The 14,640-nt window shown below is 65.1% G+C and overlaps 3 protein-coding genes and 2 non-coding genes across 7 annotated transcripts in view; 1 reads left to right on the top strand and 4 right to left on the bottom strand.

Moving 5' to 3' along the window:
- IDH3B (isocitrate dehydrogenase (NAD(+)) 3 non-catalytic subunit beta) overlaps positions 1-4,631 on the top strand; it is a gene marked incomplete at its 5' end in the record, with an annotated part of 7,461 nt that extends 2,830 nt beyond the window's left edge. The window contains 6 exons of the mRNA XM_042053762.1: positions 709-842; positions 1,717-1,819; positions 2,351-2,497; positions 2,578-2,672; positions 2,748-2,808; positions 4,491-4,631. Of these exons, the coding sequence (XP_041909696.1) occupies positions 709-842; positions 1,717-1,819; positions 2,351-2,497; positions 2,578-2,672; positions 2,748-2,808; positions 4,491-4,568 (618 nt within the window). The remainder of the gene's footprint in view (positions 1-708; positions 843-1,716; positions 1,820-2,350; positions 2,498-2,577; positions 2,673-2,747; positions 2,809-4,490) is intronic.
- Positions 4,632-4,737: 106 nt separating this feature from the next.
- On the bottom strand, positions 4,738-9,217 carry NOP56 (NOP56 ribonucleoprotein). Its single transcript, XM_042053308.1, has 12 exons — positions 9,107-9,217; positions 8,799-8,888; positions 8,383-8,497; positions 8,143-8,304; positions 7,716-7,914; positions 7,252-7,439; positions 7,023-7,174; positions 6,737-6,837; positions 6,499-6,647; positions 6,115-6,236; positions 5,604-5,741; positions 4,738-5,494 (listed from the first exon to the last, which is right to left on the bottom strand). The coding sequence occupies exons 1-12, from the start codon at positions 9,107-9,109 to the stop codon at positions 5,252-5,254; spliced, it is 1,662 nt and encodes a 553-aa protein (XP_041909242.1). The 5' UTR covers positions 9,110-9,217; the 3' UTR covers positions 4,738-5,251.
- Positions 5,812-5,880, bottom strand: LOC121676864. The gene has a single exon (XR_006020637.1). It is a non-coding gene; the product is annotated as a small nucleolar RNA SNORD57 (small nucleolar RNA).
- LOC121676865 lies at positions 6,309-6,381 on the bottom strand. The gene has a single exon (XR_006020638.1). It is a non-coding gene; the product is annotated as a small nucleolar RNA SNORD56 (small nucleolar RNA).
- Positions 9,218-9,810: 593 nt separating the features above from the next.
- Positions 9,811-14,640, bottom strand: part of DCTN1 (dynactin subunit 1) — a 24,286-nt gene continuing 19,456 nt past the window's right edge. For 2 of the 3 annotated variants that reach the window (XM_042052848.1, XM_042052851.1), the window contains 8 exons: positions 14,165-14,307; positions 13,708-13,874; positions 13,272-13,286; positions 12,788-12,921; positions 12,011-12,200; positions 11,038-11,114; positions 10,694-10,783; positions 9,811-10,186 (listed from right to left, as the gene is read on the bottom strand). In XM_042052848.1, coding sequence (XP_041908782.1) covers positions 10,049-10,186; positions 10,694-10,783; positions 11,038-11,114; positions 12,011-12,200; positions 12,788-12,921; positions 13,272-13,286; positions 13,708-13,874; positions 14,165-14,307 — 954 coding nt within the window. In that variant the 3' untranslated portion in view covers positions 9,811-10,048. The remainder of the gene's footprint in view (positions 10,187-10,693; positions 10,784-11,037; positions 11,115-12,010; positions 12,201-12,787; positions 12,922-13,271; positions 13,287-13,707; positions 13,875-14,164; positions 14,308-14,640) is intronic. The other variant, XM_042052850.1, reaches the window with a different exon arrangement.

Here is a 14,640-nt window from a genome sequence, read left to right as displayed (position 1 = left end):
GGCAGGGAATGGCTTCCCAGTGGGAAAGGGGAGCTTGGGCTGGGATGGTGGGAAGGAATTGCTGGGAATGGGATTCCCAGAGCAGCTGGGGCTGCCCCTGGATCCCTGGCAGTGCCCAAGGCCAGGCTGGATCCACCTGGGATATTGGGAGGTGTCCCTGGCTGGAATGGGATGAGCTCTGAGGTCTCTCCAACCCAAACCCATTCCATGATTCCCTGATTCCCTGATTCCCTGCTCAGCACGCTGTGGCCCTGCCTGGAGCAATGGAGTTGGGGGAATATTTAGGGATGAGGACACAGCTCCAGTGAGGACTGGGGTGGCTGCAGGGGGGATAATGCCTGGAAAAAGGGACAGAGGGAGATGGATGTTGTCCTGGATTAACCCCACAGCACCCCCCTTCTCCTGGGGTCCTCCCACTTCCCTGTGGGGAGGAGAACAGGAAAGAAAAGGCAAACCTGGGTTGAGGTTAGAACAATTTAATAACCGAAACAAAATTCCAGTGATAAGAGGTATTTAATTGGAAAACTATTGATCATAAGAATAATTAACCATAACTATAAATGCATGTAAGAATTACGCATACAACAGATCATAAATACAATTCCGGTGCTAAGGACAGGGAGACAGACAGACCCCAAGGCAGGACAGGTGCTGGGGACACGCTGGGGTGGCCGTGCCAGGTGTGTGACCCCCCCCTGTCCCCCCCAGAGCGTCAAGGGCGTGATCGAGTGCCTGAAGATCATCACCAGGGCCAAGTCCCAGCGCATCGCCAAGTTCGCCTTCGACTACGCCACCAAGAAGGGCCGGGCCAAGGTCACAGCTGTGCACAAGGCCAACATCATGTGAGTGTCCCTGTCACCCCCCTGTCACCCCCCTGTCACCCCCCGTCCCCTCAGGGACCGGCCCTCGGCACTGCCCGCATCGCCTTCTGTAGAGAGCGGTGTGACCTCAGCGAGGGGCTGGCACCTGCCAGTGCCCACAGGGGCTCCAGGACACCTGGGAGGGACTTGGGACACGGCCTGGAGTGGCAGGAGAAGGGGCAATGGCTTCAGCTTGGGCTGGGATGTTGGGAAGGAATTGCTGGCTGGGAGGATGGGGAGGGGCTGGGCTGGAATTGCCAGAGCAGCTGGGGCTGCCCCTGGATCCCTGGCAATGCCCAAAGCCAGGCTGGAGCACCCTGGGACAGTGGGAGGTGTCCCTGCCCATGGAATCCATAAACTTTGAAGGTCCCTCCCCAGCAGAACCATTCCATGACTCTGTGATCCTGCTCCGTGCCGGGCTGGGTGAGGGAGAGCAGGATTTCCCTGGGATTGGGGGTTTTCCCTCTCTCTGCTGCCAGGAGTGAGCAGGACTCTGCCCCCCCTGGGGCTGCTGCTGATCAGAGTTATTGATAACCCAGGGTCCAGATATTCCCAGCGCAGCCTCTCCCTAACAACCCCGTCACCCCTCCCCATGGATTGTGGGATCATTGGCTTGGGGTCAATCCTGCAGAATCCCGAGCTCCCCAGCTCTGGAGTCAGCCCCGCTGGGGGCACCTGGACAGCTCCTCCTGCTCCTCCCACCTGGAACAAACCCCTTCCTCATCAGGGAGAGGGAGGGGGGAAAAGCAGGATGAGAGCCCCAAGTGATGTCCCAGATCCCAGTTCCAGCTGGATCCCTGCAGCCTTTAGGATTTCCCTGCTCTCCCGCCGACCCTTCCCGCTGTTCCTGCCGCAGGAAGCTGGGGGACGGGCTGTTCCTGCAGTGCTGCAAGGAGGTGGCCGAGCTGTACCCCAAGATCAAATTCGACACCATGATCATCGACAACTGCTGCATGCAGGTGAGCCACGGGACAGGCTGTGGCCCCATCCCTGCTCCCTTCCCACCCTGAGGAGCTGGAACCTCCAAAGCCGGGCACACCTGGTGCCAGGGTTGTGCCTGTGCCAGGCAGGAGCCCTCCCAGCATTCCCAGTATTCCCAGCTCGGTCTCAGCTGGCCCTGCACACCCCGTAGCTCCGGGGCCATCCCAGTGTTGCTCCCAGTGCTCCTCCCGGGGGGAATTTGGGGGGATTTGGCCACGGCAGGTTCTGCCGCTCACCTGGCTTGGTGACCTGGCTTCCTGCAGCCTCACTGGGGCTGGGCGTGTTCATATCCCTAAAAAACTGCCCTTTGCATCCCTAAAAACCCCTAATCCCATCGCTGCTGCTCCAGGCAGTTGTGCCAAGCGTGGAACGATTTGGATCGGAGATGCCTTGGAGCTCATCCAGCCCTACCACACCTGGGCTCTGCCCCCTGTCCCGGTGTGGGCTTGAGCTTCCCCCAGGTGTTCCCGGCCTCACCTGCCCCATCCCCATCCCCATTCCCATCCCAGCTGGTGCAGAATCCCTACCAGTTCGACGTCCTGGTGATGCCCAACCTCTACGGGAACATTGTGGACAACTTGGCCGCGGGGCTGGTGGGCGGCGCCGGCGTCGTGCCTGGCGAGAGCTACAGCGCCGAGTACGCCGTGTTCGAGATGGTGAGGAGGGCGATCCCAGCGGGGAATTCCCAAAGCTGGGAGAGTGGGATGATCCCGTCACCGTGCCCTCTGTCCCGCAGGGAGCCCGGCACCCCTTCGCCCAGGCCGTGGGCAGGAACATCGCCAACCCCACGGCCATGCTGCTGTCGGCCTCCAACATGCTGCGGCACCTCAAGTACGTGCTGGGCTGCCAGGGGGAGTTTTGGGGGGGTTCTGAGGGGCTCATCCCGTGCTTCCCACTCTTTTCCAGCCTGGAATACCACTCCAACATGATCTCGGACGCGGTGAAGAAGGTGATCAAAGGTGGCAAAGTGAGTGCGGGGCGATGGGTAGGGCTGGTGCCGCCGGTGCCGCGTCCTCGCGAGGCTCCGGCTCCTCTCCTCTCTCCAGCCGGGATTTCGGCTCCTCTCCTCTCTCCAGATGGAATCCCAGGCCCACAGCTGCATCCAGCCCCTGCGGTCACATCCTGACGAGGGAGGGACTTCTGGCATGGCCCTGTCCCCACCTGGGTCCTGGCAGGGCATTCAGGGACCTTTCCATGGCCCCATTACTCACCCCAGGTCCTGGCAGGGAGCTCAGGGGGTGTTCCACAGCCCCATCCTCGCTGCAGGTCCTGGCAGGGCGATGAAGGGTGGCCGCTCTCTCTCTCTCTCTCTACTGTCCTGTCCCCCTCCCAGCCGATTCCCTCCGTTCACCGCGGCCTTTCCCCGTTTCTCCCCCTCCCTGTGTTGGATTTGCAGGTCCGGACTCGGGACTTGGGCGGTTACTCCACCACTTCTGACTTCGTCAAGTCCGTCATTGACAACCTGCACCCCCACTATGGGGCTTAGGACCCCCGGCAGCTCCCCCAGCGCCTCGGCCCCCTCCCCAAACCCCTCCCTGCCCCCCCGGCTGCCCCAGGGAGGAGGGTGGCCCCGTAACCCCAGGAATCCTTTTCCTTCCCCCGCCCCATCCCCCGGCGGGGGTTGCTCCGTGGAGGCGGCCAGTGCGGATTTTGGGGTTCACTGGGGTGGCCTGGGGGGAACGGGGCAGTGCCCCAAACTCATAGGCAGCTCCTCTTGGGACCACCGTGGCTGTGGGACCCCATTCCCATGGGATCCCTGTGACTGTGGGATCCCCATTCCCATGGGATCCCTGTGACTGGATAGTCATTCCTGTGGGACCAATGGGATTGTGGGGTCCCTGTGAGCATGGGATCCCTGTGACCATGGGACCCCATTCCCATGGGATCCCTGTGACTGTGGGACCCCCATTCCCATGGGATCCTTATGACTCTAGGACCCCATTCCCATGGGATCCCTGTGATTCTGGGACCCCACTCCCATGGGATCCCTGTGACCGTGGGACCAGTGCAGTTGTGGGATCCTCATGACCATGGGACCCCCATTCCCGTGGGACCCATCCCATCCAGCTTTTAGCAATAAGCAGGGTCACGTCCCCCACCCTCCACCCCCTTGGCAGCTGCTGGCACAGGGTCCCCATGCGGGGACAATTCCAGGCATGCGGTGGCCTTGGGCCATTCCGGACCTGGGGCAGGGTGGGGAGCTGCACTCTGTGCCCCCCAATCCGGGGGAATTGGGGTTTCCCAGCGCTCTGAGCTGCACCTGGGAGGTGACCCCATAACCCTGTGGCCCCGTGGGACCAGGCCTGGTGCCCCCCCGGGGCCGTGGGGCTGTCACCGCGCTGTGCTCTGTATCCTGCTTTGCTAATAAAGGGTCCAACGCTTCCGCCCTGCCCTGGGGGGACTCACGGCTTTGGGGGGCTGGGGCTGCTCTAAACTGGGGAGGGGGGGCAATGCTAAAAGCAGAGCCCAAACCTGGCATTGGGGCGCCCCTAAGCTGGCACAGGGGGCCATCAACCCCTCCCTGAGGCATTTGGGGGGCACAGAGGGCTCCAGGGAGCCCGATCCCGCAGCGCCACGGCCCCCCTGGGGCGGGGGGACCCCGCAGTTGCAGGGTCCCCTCCTGCTCCCTAACCTCCCGTCTCCTTGCAGGTGCGCACGGCGGACATGGGGGGCTACTCCACCTCCATGGATTTCACCCAGGCCGTGATCGCTGCCCTGGAGGTGTAGTGTCCCTCACCCCGTCCCCCCGGCGACTCCAATAAAAGTGGCCTCAAGTGGCCTCAGGCGTGACCGCGCTGCCGTCGTGTCCCTGGGCCCCGGGGCAGGCTGCTGGTGACAGGGTGACCCCCGTGGGGACAGCCTGGCCACCCCCTGCCACGGAGCAGGACAGGAGGGATCAGCAACAACCTCAGCCCTTTATTGGGGTTCGGGCACCCCGAGCGGGGCCTCTCCCCTGCACTGCACAGGCTGGGGTGGGGCACGGCCTGGGGACAGGGCCAGGGGACAGCCCCGTGCAGGCCAGGGTCCCCTGGAAGGGGACAGGGCCAGGGGACAGCCCCGTGCAGGCCAAGATCCCCAGGAAGGGGACAGGGCCAGGGGACAGCCCCGTGCAGGCCAGGGTCCCCTGGAAGGGGACAGGGCCTGGGGACAGCCCCGTGCAGGCCAGGGTCCCCAGGAAGGGGACAGGGCCAGGGGACAGCCCCGTTGGAAGTTCCACTGTGTAAGGCACAGTCCAGTCCAGTCCAGGGGCTGCTGGTGGCCAGAGGGACTCACCCAGGCCACGAGGGGCCGTGCCACGTTCCGAGTGGCCGCTAGGACACGGCAGTGCCGGGCACGCGGCCGCTGCCCGCTCCCGTCCGTCCGTCAGTCTGTCAGTCCGTGTGCGGGAGCTCCCGCGCCAGCCCCACTCTCTAATCCTCCTCTGAGTCCCGGGCCGCTGCCTTCTTCTTCTTCTTCTTTTTCTTCTTCTTCTCCTCCTCCTCCTCCTCCTGCTCGGCCTCCACCGTGATTTTCCTTTTCTTCTTGGGCAATGGCTCCTCCTCCTCCTCCTCTTCCTCCACCCCGTTCTCCTCAGGCTCTGCCTCCGCTTCCGACTCCTCCGGCTGCTGCTGCTGCTTCTTTTTCTTCTTCTTCTTGGCTCCCACGTCGTTCTCCTGTGGGGAGCCCCACATCAGCTCTGCCCCCCACACCCCGCCTGGCACCAGGAGGATCCAGGCAGCCCCAAAACCCCCCAGGAGGGTCTCACCCCCATTCCCCCCTCACCTCCGTCTCCATCACCGAGTTTTCCGCCCCCTCCTCGGCGGCCGCCGCCAGGGCCTCCAGCCGCCGCTTCTCCCGCTTCTTCCTCTTCTTCTCCTTCTTCTCCTGCCTCCTCTTCACCTCAGCCACCACCTCGTTGGCCTGGGGGGACACACGGGGGATGTGAGCGAGGGGAGAGTCCCAGGGTCTGTCCCCACCCCCAGCACCGGTCGGATCAGACTCATTAAATCAGTCTTTGGCCTCCACAGTGGGTCAGGATGGCACAGTGACATCACCTCCGACACGGGCCCTCACCCTCATCTTCATCCCCTTCACCACCATCCTCCATCATCTTCATCGCCACAACACCTCCATTGTTTGCATCTCTCTCAGCACCTCACCTCCATCCCCTTTAACTTGCCACCACTTTCATCTCCCCCACACCTCCCCTCCACCCCTCCATCTGCCTCCACTGATCACCCTCACCGCTCTTCTTCATCCCTCAGCGTCCCCACCACCTCCTCTTCCTCCTCACCTCCACCACGGCCTCCTTCATCACCTCCAGGTTCTTGCGGGGCGGCTCCCCGGTCTCGTAGAAGGCCAAGCGCTCCTCCACCTGCTCCCGCAGCTTGTCCCCAAACACGCTGGTGGGGACCTCTGCAGGGAGGGGACAGGGGGGGCTCAGAACCCACCCTGCACCCCCCAAACCCCCCGAGTCCCCCCCGTGCTCTGCTCAGCCCAGAGGAGTCACCATTCACACGGGGTGAGATGCTGTTGACGAAAAATGTTCCCATCACGGCAGAGCGGCCCTGACGGCACCCGAGTGCCCTCCCCGTGCCCAACTGAGCACCAGGTGACCGTGCCCATGCTGGCCAGGCCTGTGCCCCCTAAAATCCCCCCGAGAGCCCCCAAAACCCACCTGAGAAGCAGTCGATGCGCGAGGCGATCGTGCACTTGTTGGCCAGGTAGCGCGAGATCCGGCCCTTGTTCTTGGCGGCCGCGCGCCCGATGAAGGTGGAGTGGAAGATGAGGCCGTACTTGGGGGTGTTCCCCCGCGTCTTCAGCGCCCTGCGAGGGGCCGGGGAAAGGGGTCAGGACCCCTGAATGCAGCCCCCACCCACAGACAGACCCTCCCCACCCCGTCACAGCCGCAGTACCTAAACAGCGCCTTCTCGGCGCCCAGGATCTGCACCGTCGACGCCGGGTACTTGGCCAGGTTGGTCAGGCTGCCGGCGTGGGAAATCAGGCGGGCGCCCACCTGGGGGACAGCACGGGGTGGGGGTCACAGGTGGCCCTGGAGCCCCCAAGGGCACACAGAGCCTCCCCCCCAGGCCAGGAATCAGCAGTGGAAGTGTCAGCAGCACGGCTCAGTGGATTGACAGATTCACTCTGACATCATCTCCGCGGCCGGGGAGGTGACGGGGGGTCCCCGGGGGCACTCACCACCTCCCCGATGAGGGCCGACAGGCTGGGAGCCACCTGGCTCATCTTGGAGCGCAGGTACTCCTGCAGCCCCTTGCGGTACTCGGACAGCGAGATGACGCGGCGGGAGAAGCTCTCGATGTTGATGAGGTCCAGCGGGGAGATGTCCATCCCTGGGGGTGGCACGGGATGAGCGGTGGCACTGACCACCTGTCCAGGCCCCCCCCGAGCCCCTCAGAGCCCCCCTCACCCATGGAGGAGCGGGAGGCCTCCAGGATGGCCTGGGCCTTGGCGCTGTCCATGACGATCTCCTCCAGCCCCTCCAGGCTCTCCTCGCTCAGCTCCCGGCGGTTCCCGATGAATTTGGCCACCCGGCAGTACATGGAGTTCTCGGGGACGATCTTGATCAGCTCCGGGAAGTGATACCCGTACCACTCCCTGTGGGGACGAGGACAGTGTCAGCCACAGCTCTGAGTGTCCCCCCCAGCCCAGTCCCTGTCCACGGCCCCGTGTCCCCCCAGGCCACCCCTCTGTGTTCCACGTGTCCCCCCAGGTCCACGCCATGGCCCCATGGCCTGGCCAGTGGCCCTCGGGGAGCTGCTGTCCCTCCCCGGTCTGTACAGGCGGCCGGAGCACTGGCGGCTGTCTGTGGTAAGCATGGGGAGGGGAGACCCCCAAACCCTCTAAACCCCCCCCAAATTTGTCCCGACTGACCGGACGCGCATGGAGAAGGTGTTGATGTCCTTGTCCAGCTGGTCCAGCAGGCTGATGGACTGGATGATCATGTTGTCCACCCTGTGCACGTTGAACTTCACCTTGGCCCGGGAGTAGCTGTGGCCGAGCCCCAGCTGGGCCTTGGCCGCCGACTGCGCCGTGAGGCCTCGGACCAGCGCCGGGAAGTGCAGCCGGATCCCTGCAGGGAGGGACACGGGGTCACCATGTGGGGACAGCGCTGCCCACACACACACGGACACACAGACACACACACGGACACACACACGGACACTAAGCTGTCACCACGTGCAGCCCCAGGGACACCAACAATGGCACTGCGTCCCCCAACTCCTGACCCTTCCCATGGAACCCCAACCAAGCCAGGACCCCACCGAGGTGTCCCCTGTCCCCCCCCGTCCCCACTCACCGCGCATGAGCTCGGCCACGACGCCCCCGGTCTGACACTGCACCCCCAACTCCTCCAGCACGGCCGCGCCCATCTTGGCATCGCCCACCCCCAGCACCACCTTCTTCCTCTTGGGGGGCAGCGCCGTGTCCAGCAGCAGCCGCAGGTCCTCGTGCAGGACCCCTGCAGGAGAGGGAGGGGTCAGGGCGGCCCGGAGGTGCCTGCGGGAGGGGGATCCCGGTGCCCCGGCCCCGCACTCACCCTCGGACACGGCGTTCATGTTCTCCAGCGCGCTCTGCGCCGAGCGGAACGGCGAGAACGCCACGAGCTTCACCATGTTGTGGAACTTGCCCAGCGTCAGGACGCTCTCCTCCACCTGCGGGGGAATCGGGGCGGAGCCGGGGGGCTCCGGTCACGGCCGGGCACGGGGAACGAGCGCTGCGAACAGCCCCGGCTGCGGCACCAGCCCGGTGCGGCCCCGCCCGGCGCCCCCAGGCCTTCCCCGCCGCTTCCCTCCCACCCCGCTCTCCTCGCCCCCCGGCTCCCCGCTCCCATTCCGGTTTCCCTCGCTTCTCCCCGCACCTCCCCGGTCCCCGTTCTCCTCTTTCTACCTCCCGGCCCCAATCCTGCTCCTCCCCGTTCCCGCTGTTCCGCTCCCCCCGTTGCCGGTCCCGTACCTGCGGCAGCAGAAGGCCGATCTCCTCCACCTCTCGCACGGCGAACAGCGCGTACCCGGCCGCATGTTCGAACAGCACGTGCAGCAGCACCTGCGGCACCGGGGGCTCCGCTCACCGGGGGCGGCACCAGGGCCGCGCTCCCGCCCATCCCCGCGCCCGCCGCCCCACCGGCGCGCCCGGCCCGGCTCAACGCCACTCCCCCGGCCTCCTTCAGGCCCCGGCCCGTCCCGATGCGGTCGGAAGGGGCTCCTGGGCCCCCCCCCAGTACCGATGGCGTCGGATGCGGCCCCGGCCCGTCCCTCACTCACCATCGTCCTCCCGCCGCCGCCGCCGCCCGGAACTGACGCCGTGTCCTCGCCGGAACCCCGGCTCCTCCCTCCTCCACCAATCAGCGCCCACTGCGCCGCGCCCTCCGCCAATCAGCGTGGGCTACCCTCGAAGGACCCGTCCAGCAGCCAATCAGAGAGAGGAGGGCTTGGCCCCGCCTCTCAGCGGCGCCTACCAATCAGAACAGGGAAGGGGGCGTTTCCTCCCGCCTTTTCCTGCGCGCCAGCCAATGGGAGCCGCGCGCGCGCGCGCCAGCCCCGCCCCTTCCCGCGCGGTTTGATGCGCGCGCGGCCGCACGTGGCGGGAGCCGCCGCCCCGAGGGTCCCCCCGGAGCCCCCGCCCGGCCCCGTGTCCCCTCTGGGACCCCCAGCACCCCCCAAGTGTCCCCCTGCTCCCACCCGGGACCCCCAAATGTCCCCCAGAGCTCTCGCCCGCGGCGCCATCCCAGGATCCCCGAATGTCCCCGTGGTTCCATCCCGGGGCTCTCTGTGACCCCCGCGCTCCTCCCGGGACTCCCAGTGCCCCTCTGGGATCCCTCCTGTGACCCCCCGCTCCCCTTCCGTGACCCCCCTGCGCTCCTCCCTGGCCCCTCCCGGGACGCCCGGGGTCCCCCCCAGTGCCCTCCCAGTCCCCTTCCGTGTCCCCCGCAGTGTCCCCGCCCCGGTGCCAGCTCCAGGCGCAGGAAGCACGTCCAGGGAAGTTTTATTGGATGGTAGGAGCACGGGGGGGCCGCAGCCCCGGCCCCACGGGGGTCCCGAGGGGGGGGAGGGGGGGGATCTGTAGTGTCCGAGAGCAGCGCGGGGGGCCCGGATCCCCCCGGGGGAAGCGGCTCCGGCTCCCACCCGCGAGTGGGGCCGGGGTGGGGGGGAAGCGGAGAGTCCCAAAGGGGGGAACAGCGGGGGCGGGGGTCCCTCGGGAGTGGCTCAGGCGACGAAGTGCTGGCGGAGGTGCTGGAGCAGGTCGGGGGTGAGCAGCACCCGGTGGGCCTGGCCGTGGCCCGGCGCGCACGGGATCGTCACCCGCCCGCACAGCGCCGGGCCCTGCGCCTGCTCCTGCTTGGCCTGCGGGGACAGCCGGGACCGCTCAGACGGGACCCCCGCACCACCCCCTCTGCACCCCCGGGATGGGATGTGGTGGCTGTCACGGGGTGCCGGGCTGGAGCCAGGTGTGGAAGGTATCTTTGGTCCTCACCCACCTGATCCCTTGGGAATGGGGGGTCCCTCGGGATTGGGGTTTGTCAAAACAGGGGGGCCCTCGAGGGAGGTTGGGGATCAGGAACAGGGGTCCCTTGGGATTGGGGTCCCTCAGGATAGGGGGACTGGTGTCTGTCAGGATTGGGGTTCCTCGGAATTGGGGTTCCCTCAGGAAAGAGGGTCCTTTGGGATTGAGGGGCCCTGAGGAATGGGGGTTTCTTGTGAGTGGCGTCCCTTGGAATCGGGGTTGCCTCAGGAATGGGGGTCCCTCAGGATTGGGGGGGATCCTCTGGGATCAGGGTTCCCTCGGGAATGGGGACTCCTTGGGATTGGGGGTCCCTCAGGATGGGGGATTCCTCGGGATCGGGGTCTCACCTTCAGGAAGGAGGAGGACGGGAAGGTGCCGAAGGTGGTGGAGATGCCGGCGCCTGGCTGCTGCTGGACCATCTCCCTCAGTGTGTCGTCCTGGGGGGAGCCACGGCAAGGTCACCCCAAAATCCACCCCATGGTGTCTGTCCCTTGTCACCCCCCAGAGCCCCTCACCCACCCCTGGGGACAAGGCAGAGGGGTCAAACCCGACTGTTCAGGGAGGAGAATGGGAACGGGCAGCACCTTGTCCCCTCAGTGCCACCAGGTGCCACCAGCCCCAGCCTGGGGGTCTGCGGGGCTGGGCCGGGGGTGCCACCGGGTGCCCCAGCCCAGGGAAGGTCCTTGCTCACCTTCAGGGTGTCGATGGAGTTCTTGAGGGCGCAGAGCCGGGCCGTCTGCTCCAGCAGCCGCGCCGACGAGCTCCTCGCTGCGGGCAACGGGAAGGGACGGATGGGCCGTGGTGGGCACGGACACAGCTGAGCAGCTGTGACCCCCCTCGGGTCAGTACCAGGGGGTTTGGAGGATTTGGAACTCCTCACGTTGGTACCGGGTGGGTTTTGGAGGGTTTTGATCTCCTCAGGTTGTTACCGGAGAGTTTGGGAGTTTTTACCTTCTCAGGTTGTTACCAAGGAGTTTTGGGGAGTTTGACCTCCCCTAATTGGTACTGGGTGGGTTTGGGGATGTTTTGACCTCCTCAGGTTGGTACCAGAGGATTTTGGGGGGGTTTCACCTCTTTGGGTTGGTACCAGGGGTGTGTTGGGAGTTGATACTGGGAGGGGTTTGGGCCTGAGGTGTTTGACCTTCTCATGGTGGTACCAGGGGGCTTCAGGGGGTTTCGACCTCCTCAGGTTGGTACCTGAGGGCTTTTGGGGGAGTTTGATGTCCTTGGGTTGGTACCAAGAGATTTCACAGGGTTTTGACCTCCTCAGGTTGGTACCTGTGGTGTTTTGGAGGGGTTTGACCTCCTTGGATTAGCACCAGGGAGGGTTTCAGGGCTTTTGGGTGTTGAGGGGCTCCCCAGCAGGGAGAGGCTGCACCACCCCAGAGCAGCTCAGCCGCTGGACGCTGAGCCACATGTCCCCAACACACCAATGGCCCTGGCCAGGGGGACAGGGCTGAGCACTGTGGGGACACAGGATTGTCCCCCTCAACCCAAACACCCCACAAACCTGCCACCAGAACAGCGCCCTCACCCTGGATCCCACCCCACAGCGAGCCCCGCTCCGGTTGGAGACGTTGCTGCCGGTCCCTCCACGGGCAGAGGGACAACGCAGAGGTGACAAAGCCCCGCCCAGCGCCAGGGAATGTTTGTGTAGGACCTACTGGATTTGCTCTGCCTCATGTCCACCACCTTGGCGTTGGCGCTGAGCTGGTAGAGGGTCTCCAGCAGCTGCGTGGTCTTGCGGTACAGGGTCTGCGTGGGCAGCGCCTCGCCCGGCCGGTCGCGGGGCACGGCCACCCGCGGCACCTGCAGCGGGGCCAGGCTGGCCAGCTCCATCTTCATCTGCGCGCCCTGGGATCCGCGGGAAACGCCAGTTAGGGACAGGGAAAGGGGGCAAACACCGGGAAAAGGTAACGGGGAGAAGGGGGCAGGGGGAAAAATGGGGTGGAAGCGGAAAATCGGGGGATAAAACTCTGCTAAAGCCAGCAGGGTGTGGGTCTGGCAGGGGTGGGAGTAGGGACAGTCCCGGGAAGTGGCACCCGTGGGAAGGTGACATGGGGCTTGCACGTGGGACTGGTTGGATTTGGGAGCTGTGGCCCAGTGAGCTGCTCCATGACAGCCATGAATATCCATTAGAATAGCTGGTTAATTGGATTAGCTGCTGCCGTGCCAATTCCTCATGGGGTGTCCATCAATCAATCAATCAATCAAGTTGTGCCAGTGGCATCTGGACAGAGGGGACCAGGGCTGGCAGGGACATCACCAGCACCCCCAGTTCCCCCAGTTCCACCAGCATTCCCAGCTCCCAGTGCTGACCCTGCTGTCAGCCCCTTCCCCTGCAGCCCACCAGACGTGGGGCAGTCGGAGCCTGTTCTCCAGCTCATCCCACATGGCACCCGGATCCCATCCCACAGGGATCAAACCCCGTTCCCCCTGACCTTGAGCAGGTTGTTCTCATTCTTGAGGTGTTTCAGGGAGAGCTGGAGGGCATCGATCTGCTGGAGCAGGAGGGGTGAATCCTTCACCTGGACGGGTCCGGAGCCGCCTCCCGGCACCTGCCCGGCACCGACACCTGCGGACGGGCACCGACCATCAGCGGTGCCACCCGTGACGGTGGCACGGGGACACGGCGTGCTGTCACCAACACGTGGCACCTCCCTGGAGAAGTCCTGGCTTCCACCAGCCCCTTCCCAAGGATCTCCAGGTGGGCGTCACCCCACTCCACATCCGGCACGGTTCCATGCTCATCCCTCCCTTCCCAACCCTCTGGAGCCACCAGCCGTGAACTCCCAGGGCCGGCAGCATCTGAGCAGGACCCGGATCCTTCCCCTGCTCCCAAACGGAGCCGTGTCCCAGGCTTTGGGTGTCCTGGGATATTGTTTCCCCCGTGCACTGGGGGCTGCATGCGGGGTGTGTCCGTACCTCGCTGCTGTTCCTCTGCAGCACAGGGAGAGGGGCCGGGAGAGACAAGAAAAAGCAGGATTAAAGCCCCGGATTGGGCGGGAGAGGAGCTGTGGCTGGAGCAACTCCCATCTCCCACGGCCACATTCGGGACCGACCCCATTCCCAGCAGCTGGGAGTGACCCAAGCAGGACCCATGCATGGCTCCCCCAGAGCCAGGGGTTTGGCACAGAGCTCCTGGGCTGCTCCCGCTCCTTTGGGAACGAGAATGTGCCAGGAGGATTCCTGGGAGCCAGGGCTGGGAATGTGGGAGAGGCTGCGGCTCCACGAGCGCCAGGAGCTGCTGCTGTGGGAGCACCATTCCCAAATTCCTGGGCATGCATCATGCCCAGACCTGCTGTGCCAGGAGGGCATCCCAGCCCCATTCCAGTCGTGTCCAGGGATGCCGGTCACTCACCTCCGGCGATGCCGGACACGATGGAGGCCACGCCCGAGGCCGGGGCCCCCCGCAGCCCCTCGATCGTCCGCTTGGACTGGTTGTTCAGGCGCTGCTTCAGCTCCACCTTCTCCGACTCCAGCTGGTCGATGTCGGCCTGGAGAGCGTCCATGGTCTCCTCAAATTCCCTGGGAAGAGCACACGGAGGGACGTGTGAGGCCAGGGATGCTGCTCGTCCTGGACCCCTCGTCCTGTCCCTCCAGGCCTTGGCCCCAGTCCCTCTGCAGCTCTCCTGGAGCCCCTTTAGGCCCTGCAAGGGGCTCGCAGCTCTCCCTGGCTCCTTCCCTTCTCCAGGGCAACATTCCCAGCTCTCCCAGCCTGATCCAGAGCAGAGGGAATCCAGCCCTCAGAGGATCTCCGTGGCCTCCTCTGGATGAGCTCCATCAGCTCCACACCCCCAGCCCCATTCCAAACTCACTTCTCCTTCTTTTTGAGCAGTGTCTGGGTCTCATCCAGCTTGGTCTGGATCTTTTCCACGCGGTCATCCGCGTCCTTGGATGCGCTGTCCAGCTTCTTCTCCAGGAGGCTGAGCCGCACGTTGGCCTCGCTGAGCTCCTCGCCCTGGAGCAGCAGGGAGGGAATCAGGGAGCTCCAGGGAGCCCCCAAATCACCCAATTCCCACACTGGAACCCAGGAACAGCTCCCGGCTCCGGCCCTGCACACCCCAGAACGTGGTGGGGGCAGGATCTGGATGGCAGCACCTCCCTACCCACGGGAAGAACATTCCCAGGAGATCTGGATGGGACTTGGGATCACCATCTCCATAGGCAGGAAGTCACCAGGAGTGTGGAGGTGAATCCCACAGCAGCCGGGAAGGCAGGGATGGGTGAGGGATGGGCAGGGATCAATGAGGGACGGGCAGGGATCGATGAGGGATGGGCAGGGATCGATGAG

The sequence above is a fragment of the Corvus kubaryi genome, unplaced genomic scaffold (genome assembly GCF_017639235.1).
Source record: "Corvus kubaryi isolate FWS band 111438036 unplaced genomic scaffold, C.kubaryi_AGA036_p1.0 split1-131, whole genome shotgun sequence".
In the NCBI taxonomy this organism is placed as follows: domain Eukaryota; kingdom Metazoa; phylum Chordata; class Aves; order Passeriformes; family Corvidae; genus Corvus; species Corvus kubaryi.
This window is presented reverse-complemented; position numbering and strand designations above follow the sequence as displayed.